At 39.4% G+C, this 15,664-nt stretch overlaps 1 protein-coding gene across 3 annotated transcripts in view; it reads left to right on the top strand.

The window, feature by feature from the left end:
* The window catches only part of hcn1 (hyperpolarization-activated cyclic nucleotide-gated cation channel 1), a 168,782-nt gene that overhangs the window by 126,638 nt on the left and 26,480 nt on the right, over positions 1-15,664 (top strand). For all 3 annotated transcript variants that reach the window (XR_005034826.1, XR_005034825.1, NM_001124318.1), the window contains 2 exon segments: positions 2,013-2,159; positions 7,331-7,571. Coding sequence is in view for 1 of the 3 variants with exons in the window: in NM_001124318.1 (NP_001117790.1) it covers positions 2,013-2,159; positions 7,331-7,571 (388 nt within the window). In the remaining 2 variants the exon portion in view is untranslated.

The raw sequence follows: 15,664 nt of genomic DNA, 5'->3' as shown, positions 1-15,664 counted from the left end.
GTGTATGTGTGTGTTGTTGTTGTGAATGTTCAGTAGGTTGTTGTTGTGAATGCTGTGTATGTTGTTGTTGTGAATGATGTGTATGTTGTGAATGTTGTGAATGTTCAGTATGTTGTGTATGTTGTAAATGTGTGTGTTGTTGTTGTGAATGCTGTGTATGTTGTGAATGTGTGTGTTGTTGTTGTGAATGTTCAGTATGTTGTTGTTGTGAATGTTCAGTATGTTGTTGTTGTGAATGTTCAGTATGTTGTGAATGTTCAGTATGTTGTGAATGTTCAGTATGTTATGAATGTTCAGTATGTTGTGAATGTTCATTATGTTGTGAATGTTCAGTATGTTGTGAATGTTCATTATGTTGTGAATGTTCAGTATGTTGTGAATGTTCAGTATGTTGTGAATGTTGTGAATGTTCATTATGTTGTGAATGTTCAGTATGTTGTGAATGTTGTGAATGTTCATTATGTTGTGAATGTTCAGTATGTTGTGAATGTTCAGTATGTTGTGAATGTTCAGTATGTTGTGAATGTTCAGTATGTTGTGAATGTTCATTATGTTGTGAATGTTCAGTATGTTGTGAATGTTGTGAATGTTCAGTATGTTGTGAATGTTCAGTATGTTGTGAATGTTCAGTATGTTGTGAATGTTCAGTATGTTGTGAATGTTCATTATGTTGTGAATGTTCAGTATGTTGTGAATGTTCAGTATGTTGTGAATGTTGTGAATGTTCATTATGTTGTGAATGTTCAGTATGTTGTGAATGTTGTGAATGTTCATTATGTTGTGAATGTTCAGTATGTTGTGAATGTTCAGTATGTTGTGAATGTTCATTATGTTGTGAATGTTCAGTATGTTGTGAATGTTGTGAATGTTCATTATGTTGTGAATGTTCAGTATGTTGTGAATGTTCAGTATGTTGTGAATGTTCAGTATGTTGTGAATGTTCAGTATGTTGTGAATGTTCATTATGTTATGAATGTTCATTATGTTATGAATGTTCAGTATGTTGTGAATGTTCATTATGTTATGAATGTTCAGTATGTTGTGAATGTTGTGAATGTTCATTATGTTGTGAATGTTCAGTATGTTGTGAATGTTCAGTATGTTGTGAATGTTCAGTATGTTGTGAATGTTCAGTATGTTGTGAATGTTCATTATGTTATGAATGTTCAGTATGTTGTGAATGTCCTTGGTTCATATTACAACATACCATATTGCCTGTAATGTTTGCTAAAACCTTCCTTTGAATGTTATTTTTACCTCCAACTGCTTTCGGGCGCTATGTTTTTGAAGTCAACGTGACAGCCTTTGTTTTGTCTGATATTTTCTATTTTCTGTTCATTTGGTTTGTTGACATGATCTCTTCTCTCTTCTCTATGTTGTGAATGTTGTGAATGTTCAGTATGTTGTGAATGTTCAGTATGTTGTGAATGTTGTGAATGTTCAGTATGTTGTGAATGTTCAGTATGTTGTGAATGTTGTGAATGTTCATTATGTTGTGAATGTTCAGTATGTTGTGAATGTTCAGTATGTTGTGAATGTTCAGTATGTTGTGAATGTTGTGAATGTTCATTATGTTGTGAATGTTCAGTATGTTGTGAATGTTCAGTATGTTGTGAATGTTCATTATGTTGTGAATGTTCAGTATGTTGTGAATGTTCAGTATGTTGTGAATGTTCATTATGTTGTGAATGTTCAGTATGTTGTGAATGTTCAGTATGTTGTGAATGTTCAGTATGTTGTGAATGTTCAGTATGTTGTGAATGTTCAGTATGTTGTGAATGTTCAGTATGTTGTGAATGTTCAGTATGTTGTGAATGTCCTTGGTTCCTATTACAACATACCATATTGCCTGTAATGTTTGCTAAAACCTTCCTTTGAATGTTATTTTTACCTCCAACTGCTTTCGGGCGCTATGTTTTTGAAGTCAACGTGACAGCCTTTGTTTTGTCTGATATTTTCTATTTTCTGTTCATTTGGTTTGTTGACATGATCTCTTCTCTCCATCTTTACAGTATAAACAAGTGGAGCAGTACATGTCGTTCCACAAGCTCCCCGCAGACATGCGGCAGAAGATCCATGATTACTATGAGCATCGTTATCAGGGCAAGATCTTTGACGAGGACAATATCCTGAGTGAGCTCAACGACCCGCTCAAAGAGGTAAGGAGGATGACGCCTGGTGTTGTCTATTCTATTTTACTCTTCAGTGTCCCAAATGGGCACCCTATTACCTAAATAGTGCACTGCTTTTGACCAGAGCCATATGGGACCCCGGTCAAAAGTAGTGCACTCTAAAGGGAATAGGGTGCCATTTGGGACACTAGGGCTTTGTATAAATGGCCGTTTGTCACAGGGTTTCATGCAAATCAAATCGTATTAGTCACATGCTCCAAATATTTCAGGTGTAGACCTGACAGTGAAATGCTTACTGACGAGCCCCTAACCAACAATGCTGTTTGGGTCAACAAAAAAAAAAAAAAAAAAATATGAATAACAAATAAAAGTAACAAGTAATTAATTCTGCAACAGAGGAAGGCAACCTTTCTTAATATATCATCTCTAAGCATCTCTAATTGCTTAAACATGGAGCGCTGAGTTGTTTTATCACTAATTAATTTTCTTTTACCTTTATGATATACCAGTGTTTATACTTTATATATCATACTAGTCTATTGACTGGGTGAATTTATCAACAATGGATGATTATTGAAAAGGGTGTCTGTAAAACATGTCTAGTGTGCTTTATTACAAATGTAATAGACACACTGCACAAATTGATTCACTACAGCTGGTGGAACACAAGCTAAACAGATAAATTAATTTAATTGGCGTGAAGACAGTCAGTTGCTCAAGCACGCAATACACAGGTGTGAAACAAGAGAGATCAGGAAGTGAGATGACAATTTCATCTGATTAGTGTTTAGACCCATTAAGACGTCAAGCCAACACATGAGGTGTTCCCAGAGCTTTGACAATAGAGAGGCCGTTAAGACGTCAAGCCAACCAATAGACAGACACATGAGGTTACAAGTGTACAATATAGGCCTACTTGGAACATGATGTGACATCAGATACAGCCAGACAGTCACAGTAAAAAAAAAGAAGGCAAGATACGTTTAAGTTTCTTAAATTCAGTGACCAATTTATAAGGCTCTCTTTGTTCTTTGTGTCAACCCTCTACCTGCTTCATAGTTGGCTGCCCTCTCTGTATGAGCAGATAAGGGCTCTCATGTAGCCTAATGATGCAGAGATGGGGGATTGGAGAGGAGGAGAGAGGTGGAAATGAGGGATAGAGGAGGGAGGAGAGGGGACAGAGGGAGAAGAGAAGAGGAGGGATGTAATTGCCTATGTCTCTCATGTAACCCCATTAAGTCACCAACCAGAATGAGACATATTGGAGCACAGTATTGCCTGGCCCAGCACAGAAAAGGGTAGATCTACACAGTATTGTAGATCACAGCACAGGAAACCATATATCTACACAGAACATTAGAGCACATGACAGCATTAACACAGTAGAGCACATGGCAGCATTAACACAGTAGAGCACATGGCAGCATTAACAAAATAGAGCACATGGCAGCATTTACATAGTAGAGCACAAGCATAGGTCTGTACAGCACAGTAAAGCGAAGCCCAGATAACCCAGTCTTGCCCACAATACTGAGAACAAGACAGATCCACAGAGCACTGAACTGGACAGGAATGCATATTTCATCCCATCCCAGGAGAGCAGAGCATAGTACAGCTCAGCTCAGATAGGTTAATCTCAGCTCAGCTAGGTTAAGATCAGCTCAGCTGGGTTCATCTCAGCTCAGCTCATGTCAGCTCAGGTAAATTCAGCTCAGCTTGGTTAATCACATATCAGCTCAGCTAGGTTCATCCCAGCTCAGCTCAGCTGGGTTCATCTCAGCTCAGCTAGGCTCATCTCAGCTCAGCTAAATTCAGCTCAGTTAAATTAATCTCAGCTCAGATAGGTTAATCTCAGCTCAGCTAGGTTAATCTCAGTTTAGGTAAATTCAGCTCAGCTCGGTTAATCACAGCTCAGCTCAGCTGGGTTCATCTCATCTCAGCTCAGCCAGGCTCATTTTAGCTCAGCTAAATTCAGCTCAGCTAGTTTAATCTCAGCTCAGCTATGTTCAGCTCAACTCAGCTAAATTCAGCTCAGTTAAATTCATCTCAGCTCAGATAGATTAATCTCAGCTCAGGTAAATTTAGTTTAGCTATGTTAATCTCAGCTCAGCTCAGCTCAGATAGGTTCATCTCAGCTAAACCCAGGTCAGTTAAATTAATCTCAGCTCAGATAGGTTCATCTCAACTCAGCTATGTTAATCTCAGCTCAGCTCAGATAGGTTAATCTCAACTCAGCTATGTTAATCTCAGCTCAGCTCAGATAGGTTCATCTCAGCTAAACCCAGGTCAGTTAAATTCATCTCAACTCAGCTGTGTTAATCTCAGCTCAGCTCAGATAGGTTAATCTCAACTCAGCTATGTTAATCTCAGCTCAGCTCAGATAGGTTCATCTCAGCTAAACCCAGGTCAGTTAAATTCATCTCAACTCAGCTGTGTTAATCTCATCTCAGCTCAGATAGGTTCATCTCAGCTCAGTATATCACAGCAGGAAGCACACAGCACCACAGAGACAACCAGACATACAGAGCCTTCAGAAAGTATTCACACCCCTTGAACTTTTCCACATTTTGTTGTGTTACAACCTTCATTTAAAATGGATACAATTTAGATTTTGTGTCACTGGCCTACACACAATACCCCATAATGTCAGTAGAATTATGTTTTTCTGAATTTTTACAAATTAATTATAAATGAAAAGCTGAAATGTCTCGAGTCAACAACTATTCAACCTCTTTGCTATGGCAAGCCTAATTAAGTTCAGGACTAAACGTTTGCTTAACAAGTCACATAATAAGTTGCATGGACTCACTCTGTGTGCAATAATAGTGTTTAACATGATTTTTGAATGACTACCTCATCTCTGTACCCCACACATACAAAATATCTGCAAGGTCCCTCAGTCGAGCGGTGAATTTCAAAAAGCAATGAACTTTTTGTCCTGAATACAAAATGTTATGTTTGGGGCAAATTCAATACATATTTTCAAGCATACTGGTGGCTGCATCATGTTATGGGTATGCTTGTAATCGTAAAGGTCTGGGGAGTGTTTCAGGATAAAAAAAACAAATGGAATGGAGCTAAGCACAGGCAAAATGTGCTAACATATCTAAAAACATGTTTTCACTTTGTCATTATGGGGTATGGTGTGTAGATGGGTAAAGAAAAAAACAATTTCAGCCATTTTGATTTCAGGCTGTAACACAACAAAATTTGGAATTGTATTTTATTTAACCCTTATGTTACTAGGTAAGCTGACTGAGAACACATTCTCATTTACAGCAACGACCTGGGGAATAGTTACAGGGGAGAGGAGGGGGGATGAATGAGTAAATTGTAAACTGGGGATGATTAGGTGACCATGATGGTATGAGGACCAGATTGGGAATTTAGCCAGGACACTGGGGTTAACACCCCTACTCTTACGATTAGTGCCATGGGATCTTTAGTGACCACAGAGAGTCAGGACACCCATTTAATGTCCCATCCGAAAGATGGCACCCAATGTCCCCAATCACTGCCCTGGGGCATTTGGGATATTTTTTAGACCAGAGGAAAGGGTGCCTCCTCTGGCCCTCCAACACCACTTCCAGCAGCATTTGGTCTCCCATCCAGGGACTGACCAGGACCAACCCTGCTAAGCTTCAGAAGTAAGCCAGCTGTGGGAAAAAGTCATGGGGTATGAATCCTTTCTGAAGGCAGTGTATCAGGGAAGAGTGTGGGGGGTGATGATGATGATGTTCATCCTATGGTGAGAAAACAGTTAAAGTTTCATCTTGACAATTTCTGCAGCTGGTCGGACGTCGTTTCATTGCAGCTAGGCAGCTATTTATACTGCCAGGTACCGCTGCCATGGGACAGGTTTGCTGCTGCTGGTCGGACGTCGTTTCATTGCAGCTAGGCAGCTATTTATACTGCCAGGCACCGCTGCCATGGGACAGGTTTGCTGCAGCTGGTCGGACGTCGTTTCATTGCAGCTAGGCAGCTATTTATACTGCCAGGCACCGCTGCCATGGGACAGGTTTGCTGCAGCTGGTCGGACGTCGTTTCATTGCAGCTAGGCAGCTATTTATACTGCCAGGCACCGCTGCCATGGAACAGGTTTCTGCAGCTGGTCGGACGTCGTTTCATTGCAGCCAGGCAGCTATTTATACTGCCAGGCACCGCTGCCATGGGACAGGTTTGCTGCTTTAAATAGATAAAGTCTAAAGATTGTTTCCCTAGTGGGGCTCCATCCTGGCCAAGCCGGGCTGAATACTGAGCATCTAATTCATTAATCGTTGTGCATGATTGAGGTCAGAACCCACTGCTGCTGTTGACTCAGTACTGAGCTAACAGCACAAAACTCAGCCGAAAAGGAGATTGGCTGATGTATCCTTGGCTCAGATGCTCCCATTGGAGAGTCATCATCTCTCACAGGAAGTGAGTAAGCAGTTAGTGGAACAGTGAAGGCCAAGCTCTGTCTGTCAGTCTGTCTGCATGGCAACAGAGACAGAGGAGGGGAGGCAGGCAGGCACTGCTCAGTAAACACTAACAGACCCCCATATAGGAAACAATCTCCTGCTGTTGTCTGAGATAACCAGAGAGATCATTGCCCTCTGCTGAGGGCAAGATCATCATCAGAGACAAGTTTCTGCACATTTTCTAGAGTACCATTTTCCTTATACTTTAGACAAGCACCAAACTGAAACATTGGAAGAGCCATTCTCAAACAAACCCTGAATGACAAACAATCTCCTGTTGTTTCTGAAGAGACTAAGGTCATGATCATCATCATCAAAGACAATAGCACCAAAAGTTACCCCAAAGAGTGATGAAAAGTGTTTTTGTAGATATTACATCCATTCCAAGACATGATGAATATTGAGATTGCATGTTGAACTTGGACGTGTCCCATTAGAGTATTATAACAAATTGCATTTGACATAACCAATAACAAAAAGTAATTGGAGAACTCGCCAAGGCTTTCCGTTATCACCACTCTTATTTGTCCTGACGTTCGAGCCTGACAGCAGCTATATGTAATCAAGAAGGACTAGCAGGGGGTCAAGAAAGGAAAATCATTTGCCCTATTTGACAGATACCGTTCATATCCATCAGAGAAAGGGACACTTTTGTCAAACGCCTTTGTTATAGTTTTCACAATATTTATTATGAACAATGCATCTAAAACTATCTTTTTCTATCTTTTTTTTACCCAGGAAATTGTGAACTTCAACTGTCGGAAGCTGGTGGCTACCATGCCGCTGTTCGCCAACGCGGACCCCAACTTCGTGACGGGCATGTTGAGCAAGCTGAAGTTCGAGGTGTTCCAGCCCAACGATTACATCATCAGGGAGGGCACCGTGGGCAAGAAGATGTATTTCATTCAACATGGTGTGGCCAGTGTCATCACCAAGCTTAACAAAGAGATGAAGCTGACGGATGGCTCTTACTTTGGAGGTACGTAGGGGAAATAAAGACTTTGTGTGTGTGTGTGTGTGTGTGTGTGTGTGTGTGTGTGTGTGTGTGTGTGTGTGTGTGTGTGTGTGTGTGTGTGTGTGTGTGTGTGTGTGTGTGTGTGTGTGTGTGTGTGTGTGTGTGTGTGTGTGTGTTACCTGTAGTACCTTTTCTCTATTGGAAATGGATATTTGTCCAACAGAGCCAAAGTGTAAGGTTAGCCATAGGGATCAAACGTGTGAAAACAGGTACCAAGCTTAAACATGAAAAGAGAGCATTTCTTAAACCAACCCTGACAAACCCCTTTAAATGCATACTCAGACCCACTCCCATCCATTTAGATGTATCCTGTTTTTACACATATTAAGCACTGGGTATACAGTGAAATGAATGCAACACTCAGTCAGCAGTATCTCTCCAGTTTCAGTTCCTCTGCTTTCAATGTTTGTCAAGTCCCATCACTGCCGATGTAGATTAATGTTTTTTGGGGGGGTATGGGAGTTAGCTTCTCCAATGATATAAAATTCATCTGGATGGGGTGGTGGAAGGTGGGGTAGAGGGGGTTGAAGGGGAGACAAGCCAAGCTCAGGATCAGGGCTCAGAGCACCCAGAGGACAAACAAAGGTCGCATGGCTATCTGCTCTGCGTTCAGGCTCTGCAGCAGCAGCCAACTGAGAATGTCCCTTTTGCATAATTGAGGAAGAAATCCCCCCCATCCCCCCCATCTCCCTAGCACGTTATACAAAACTATCAAATATTTTGCCGTTGAATTTTTTTATTTAAAGGCAAGTGTTTACACTGCCACATTTTCTCAGGCGTCTCATTTATGTCATGAAAGAGAGAGAGAAGCAGGTTTGAACTATTCTTAGAAAAGGGATGTGATGTTACATTTTTCATTTAATCCAAGTTCACCCCCTCCCACGGAAAGACGATTTAGGATTCTAAGAATATCTTCCGGCTGTGTGGTTTGCATGCCTCATGCAATCCTCCAGATAGATATGGCCTGTCTAGGGGGGGGAAAGCAATGAATCGAATAGCAAATCAGTGGAGTATTTTTTCATTCAAACTCCCCAGCTGTCTGAACAACCTCACGTCCAATCATTTAAGACCGTTGGTCCTTTAGCCCAAACGATTAATTGAATTAAAAAACAGGTAACTACAGCCAAGCAATCAAAAAACTGTATCATACCTTGCTTTTGATGCATGTTAGATAAGAAAATGTACTGTATTGTAATCAAATGATTCATCCACTAGTATGACTTCCCAGATTTTGTTTAGCCTTTATGTCAAAGCAACACTGTAGACAGTAGGGTTAACTCCAACTCTAGTGGACAGGACTGCATCTGATCAGGACACAGTGGACCAAGGGGAGTGACTAGAAACGTAAGATGGGGTCCTATAGGAGGGTATAATGACTGACTCCCGCTGTAATTAAATTTAACAGCAGTTGGTCAATGGTGATTAACTACACACTGTGTATCTCTGTCAGATCAAGCTGCAGGGGGTATATAATTGTGACTGCACAAACTTGTTCAGGTAACTCTGTTAAGATTTATTAAAGACATCTTATAAAAAGAAGTTCCAAATGAATGATTTAAAGAAGCTGTCCGACGTTATATCGTTTTGTTGTGACTGCCTAATTTTCACTAATGTGTCATTCAACTCGGATTGCCTACTTTGAACGCCCCCATATTTTATAGACGATTATGCAGATATACTCTACAGTATTTTATAGAGACCATTTCACAGGTACTCTACAGTATTTTATAGAGACCATTTCACAGGTACACTCTACAGTATTTTATAGAGACCATTTCACAGGTATACTCTACAGTATTTTATAGAGACCATTTCACAGGTATACTCTACAGTATTTTATAGAGACCATTTCACAGGTACACTCTACAGTATTTTATAGAGACCATTTCACAGGTACACTCTACAGTATTTTATAGAGACCATTTCACAGGTACTCTACAGTATTTTATAGAGACCATTTCACAGGTACACTCTACAGTATTTTATAGAGACCATTTCACAGGTATACTCTACAGTATTTTATAGAGACCATTTCACAGGTACACTCTACAGTATTTTATAGAGACCATTTCACAGGTATACTCTACAGTATTTTATAGAGACCATTTCACAGGTACACTCTACAGTATTTTATAGAGACCATTTCACAGGTACACTCTACAGTATTTTATAGAGACCATTTCACAGGTACACTCTACAGTATTTTATAGAGACCATTTCACAGGTACACTCTACAGTATTTTATAGAGACCATTTCACAGGTACTCTACAGTATTTTATAGAGACCATTTCACAGGTACACTCTACAGTATTTTATAGAGACCATTTCACAGGTACACTCTACAGTATTTTATAGAGACCATTTCACAGGTACACTCTACAGTATTTTATAGAGACCATTTCACAGGTATACTCTACAGTATTTTATAGAGACCATTTCACAGGTATACTCTACAGTATTTTATAGAGACCATTTCACAGGTATACTCTACAGTATTTTATAGAGACCATTTCACAGGTACTCTACAGTATTTTATAGAGACCATTTCACAGGTACTCTACAGTATTTTATAGAGACCATTTCACAGGTACACTCTACAGTATTTTATAGAGACCATTTCACAGGTATACTCTACAGTATTTTATAGAGACCATTTCACAGGTACACTCTACAGTATTTTATAGAGACCATTTCACAGGTACACTCTACAGTATTTTATAGAGACCATTTCACAGGTACTCTACAGTATTTTATAGACCATTTCACAGGTACAGTATTTTATAGAGACCATTTCACAGGTACACTCTACAGTATTTTATAGAGACCATTTCACAGGTACTCTACAGTATTTTATAGAGACCATTTCACAGGTACACTCTACAGTATTTTATAGAGACCATTTCACAGGTACTCTACAGTATTTTATAGAGACCATTTCACAGGTACACTCTACAGTATTTTATAGAGACCATTTCACAGGTACTCTACAGTATTTTATAGAGACCATTTCACAGGTACACTCTACAGTATTTTATAGAGACCATTTCACAGGTACTCTACAGTATTTTATAGAGACCATTTCACAGGTACTCTACAGTATTTTATAGAGACCATTTCACAGGTACACTCTACAGTATTTTATAGAGACCATTTCACAGGTACACTCTACAGTATTTTATAGAGACCATTTCACAGGTACACTCTACAGTATTTTATAGAGACCATTTCACAGGTACACTCTACAGTATTTTATAGAGACCATTTCACAGGTACACTCTACAGTATTTTATAGAGACCATTTCACAGGTACACTCTACAGTATTTTATAGAGACCATTTCACAGGTACTCTACAGTATTTTATAGAGACCATTTCACAGGTACACTCTACAGTATTTTATAGAGACCATTTCACAGGTACACTCTACAGTATTTTATAGAGACCATTTCACAGGTACTCTACAGTATTTTATAGAGACCATTTCACAGGTACTCTACAGTATTTTATAGAGACCATTTCACAGGTACACTCTACAGTATTTTATAGAGACCATTTCACAGGTATACTCTACAGTATTTTATAGAGACCATTTCACAGGTATACTCTACAGTATTTTATAGAGACCATTTCACAGGTACACTCTACAGTATTTTATAGAGACCATTTCACAGGTACTCTACAGTATTTTATAGACCATTTCACAGGTACAGTATTTTATAGAGACCATTTCACAGGTACACTCTACAGTATTTTATAGAGACCATTTCACAGGTACTCTACAGTATTTTATAGAGACCATTTCACAGGTACACTCTACAGTATTTTATAGAGACCATTTCACAGGTACTCTACAGTATTTTATAGAGACCATTTCACAGGTACACTCTACAGTATTTTATAGAGACCATTTCACAGGTACTCTACAGTATTTTATAGAGACCATTTCACAGGTACACTCTACAGTATTTTATAGAGACCATTTCACAGGTATACTCTACAGTATTTTATAGAGACCATTTCACAGGTACACTCTACAGTATTTTATAGAGACCATTTCACAGGTACACTCTACAGTATTTTATAGAGACCATTTCACAGGTATACTCTACAGTATTTTATAGAGACCATTTCACAGGTACTCTACAGTATTTTATAGAGACCATTTCACAGGTACTCTACAGTATTTTATAGAGACCATTTCACAGGTATACTCTACAGTATTTTATAGAGACCATTTCACAGGTATACTCTACAGTATTTTATAGAGACCATTTCACAGGTACTCTACAGTATTTTATAGAGACCATTTCACAGGTATACTCTACAGTATTTTATAGATACCATTTCACAGGTACTCTACAGTATTTTATAGAGACCATTTCACAGGTACACTCTACAGTATTTTATAGAGACCATTTCACAGGTACACTCTACAGTATTTTATAGAGACCATTTCACAGGTACACTCTACAGTATTTTATAGAGACCATTTCACAGGTACTCTACAGTATTTTATAGAGACCATTTCACAGGTATACTCTACAGTATTTTATAGAGACCATTTCACTGGTACTCTACAGTATTTTATAGAGACCATTTCACAGGTACACTCTACAGTATTTTATAGAGACCATTTCACAGGTATACTCTACAGTATTTTATAGAGACCATTTCACAGGTACTCTACAGTATTTTATAGAGACCATTTCACAGGTATACTCTACAGTATTTTATAGAGACCATTTCACAGATACACTCTACAGTATTTTATAGAGACCATTTCACAGGTACTCTACAGTATTTTATAGAGACCATTTCACAGGTATACTCTACAGTATTTTATAGAGACCATTTCACAGGTACACTACAGTATTTTATAGAGACCATTTCACAGGTATACTCTACAGTATTTTATAGAGACCATTTCACAGGTATACTCTACAGTATTTTATAGAGACCATTTCACAGGTATACTCTACAGTATTTTATAGAGACCATTTCACAGGTATACTCTACAGTATTTTATAGAGACCATTTCACAGGTATACTCTACAGTATTTTATAGAGACCATTTCACAGGTACTCTACAGTATTTTATAGAGACCATTTCACAGGTATACTCTACAGTATTTTATAGAGACCATTTCACAGGTATACTCTACAGTATTTTATAGAGACCATTTCACAGGTATACTCTACAGTATTTTATAGAGACCATTTCACAGGTATACTCTACAGTATTTTATAGAGACCATTTCACAGGTATACTCTACAGTATTTTATAGAGACCATTTCACAGGTACAGTATTTTATAGAGACCATTTCACAGGTATACTCTACAGTATTTTATAGAGACCATTTCACAGGTACACTCTACAGTATTTTATAGAGACCATTTCACAGGTACTCTACAGTATTTTATAGAGACCATTTCACAGGTACACTCTACAGTATTTTATAGAGACCATTTCACAGGTACTCTACAGTATTTTATAGAGACCATTTCACAGGTACTCTACAGTATTTTATAGAGACCATTTCACAGGTACTCTACAGTATTTTATAGGGACCATTTCACAGGTATACTCTACAGTATTTTATAGAGACCATTTCACAGGTACTCTACAGTATTTTATAGAGACAATTTCACAGGTATACTCTACAGTATTTTATAGAGACCATTTCACAGGTACTCTACAGTATTTTATAGAGACCATTTCACAGGTATACTCTACAGTATTTTATAGAGACCATTTCACAGGTACTCTACAGTATTTTATAGAGACCATTTCACAGGTATACTCTACAGTATTTTATAGAGACCATTTCACAGGTACTCTACAGTATTTTATAGAGACCATTTCACAGGTACTCTACAGTATTTTATAGAGACCATTTCACAGGTACTCTACAGTATTTTATAGAGACCATTTCATAGGTACTCTACACTATTTTATAGAGACCATTTCACAGGTACTCTACAGTATTTTATAGAGACCATTTCACAGTCTTTTATGATTTTCTGGTCCTCTGGTCCTCTCAGGTAGCTCATACACACCTGTGGGGAAAAGGTGAAAGACACATTTCCATTCGAACCAAATGGACAATAAAGTATCTATTCTATTTTATTCTATTCTACACAACAAGTATCTTATAGCAGTTGGCAGGGCAGCCAGTTGACAGAGACGAATAGTAGAAGTAGTTGCAGTGAGAGGGCCTGTGCTTTTTATGAGCAAGACTCGTGGCAGCCTAGAGACCAGTGACTTTGGAAGGTGAACCAGGGGGCAAATGAAGGCTGTAATTCAAATGGGTCACAGCGAAGGGACAGTTAGAGGCTCCTTCTAGGGGTTGTTTTGTGTATATTATAATTGTCCTGCTCCTGCGCTGCACACTATGTATGTATCCCAAATGGTACCCTCTTCCTTATATAGTGCGCTACTTTTGACCAGAGCCCTAAAGAACCCTATTCCCTATATAGTGCACTACTTTTGACCAGAGCCCAAAAGAACCCTATTCCCAATATAGTGCACTACTTTTGACCAGAGCCCAATGGAACCCTATTCCCTATATAGTGCGCTACTTTTGACCAGAGCCCTAAAGAACCCTATTCCCTATATAGTGCACTACTTTTGACCAGAGCCCTATGGAACCCTATTCCCTATATAGTGCACTACTTTTGACCAGTGCCCTAAAGAACCCTATTCCCTATATAGTGCACTACTTTTGACCTAGACTAATATAGGGAATAGGGTGCTATTTGGGACATTTCCTAGGGTTATTTCCTGTCACCAGTGAATTGTGTTTATTTGCATCATGCTGTGTGTGATGGTGGTGTGCACTGTAAGCCCCAAACGGGAATAGAAATAAAATTGAAATGAAACAGAGCCTCCACTCATTTTGAGGCAGCATGAATGGTGTGTGTGAGTGTGTGTGTATGTAGCCCGTCATTTTGCCACGCTATGCTGATGCCAGCCACCTGCTCCGGCCTGCTGCCCATCTGGTGGGTAGTGATACACCCCCCCCCCCCCCCCCCTCTCTGTTGGTCGTTGCATAAGTATGGCATTAGGTAGTGAGCTGACTTGAGAGCAGCTGGTCCAGTCAGAAACCTCACTACTTCCCCTCCACTGAACCACATTATCAGCAGCATAACATAGCCCCAGATCTAGCCAAAGACAGACAGAGGACCTGGCCATAACACCGATGCAAGCCGGCTAGCTACGCCCAATGCTACTGGATAGTATTAGCATGCTAAAAGTAAACCAACACTAATATGGAATACTAACCAGGAACGCTATGCTAATCACTCCTGAGTCTGACTTTCTGTCGTACTGACAAACTAGCTAGAGTTAGCATGCTAATCACTCTGTCGTACCGACAAACTAGCTAGAGTTAGCATGCTAATCACACTGTTGTACCGACAAACTAGCTAGAGTTAGCATGCTAATCACTCTGTTGTATCGAAAAACTAGCTATAGTTAGCATGCTAATCACACTCTCCCAGGTCTCACACTTCCAAGCCTGTTTGTCCAGATGTCTACGCCTCAAGGCTGGGTGGCTATACCCCGTTCCCAACCAGATCTGGGCTCAGATACTATTTGAAACCTTTCAGATCTGTCGAGCGTTTGCTCTAGCTTAACAGGAGTGCCAGATGGGCGTGATTTGTAGTTTACACTCCTTGTGACTATTCTATTAGTTCCATTGTGTCAGTCAAGCTCAATCAAGCTTAGATAACGTATTTGACATGATTTCTAATAGTATGTAAACCCAGATCAGCTTGTAGTCCAGATAACGACTCTACAGTGCTGGGTGCCCTGGCTCTGTTCCCACACTGTCCGCCCTGAAGGAGAGAGAATCTGAGTCCCAAATGGCACCCTATTCCTAGTGCAATAGTTTTGACCTGAACCCTATGGGCCCTTGTCAAAAGTATTGTACTGTATAGGTAGTAGGGTGCTATTTGGGAAGCACCCGGAGGACAGGAGAGCTAAGCTAACTGATTGTCCGCTAATTTGTGAGAGTGACAGAAACACCTTTTAATTTCTCGCCAACTCAGGCATCTA

The sequence above is a fragment of the Oncorhynchus mykiss genome, chromosome 12, assembly GCF_013265735.2.
Source record: "Oncorhynchus mykiss isolate Arlee chromosome 12, USDA_OmykA_1.1, whole genome shotgun sequence".
In the NCBI taxonomy this organism is placed as follows: domain Eukaryota; kingdom Metazoa; phylum Chordata; class Actinopteri; order Salmoniformes; family Salmonidae; genus Oncorhynchus; species Oncorhynchus mykiss.
The sequence above is the reverse complement of the archived record's forward strand: the minus strand, read 5'-3'. Positions and strand labels throughout refer to the sequence as shown.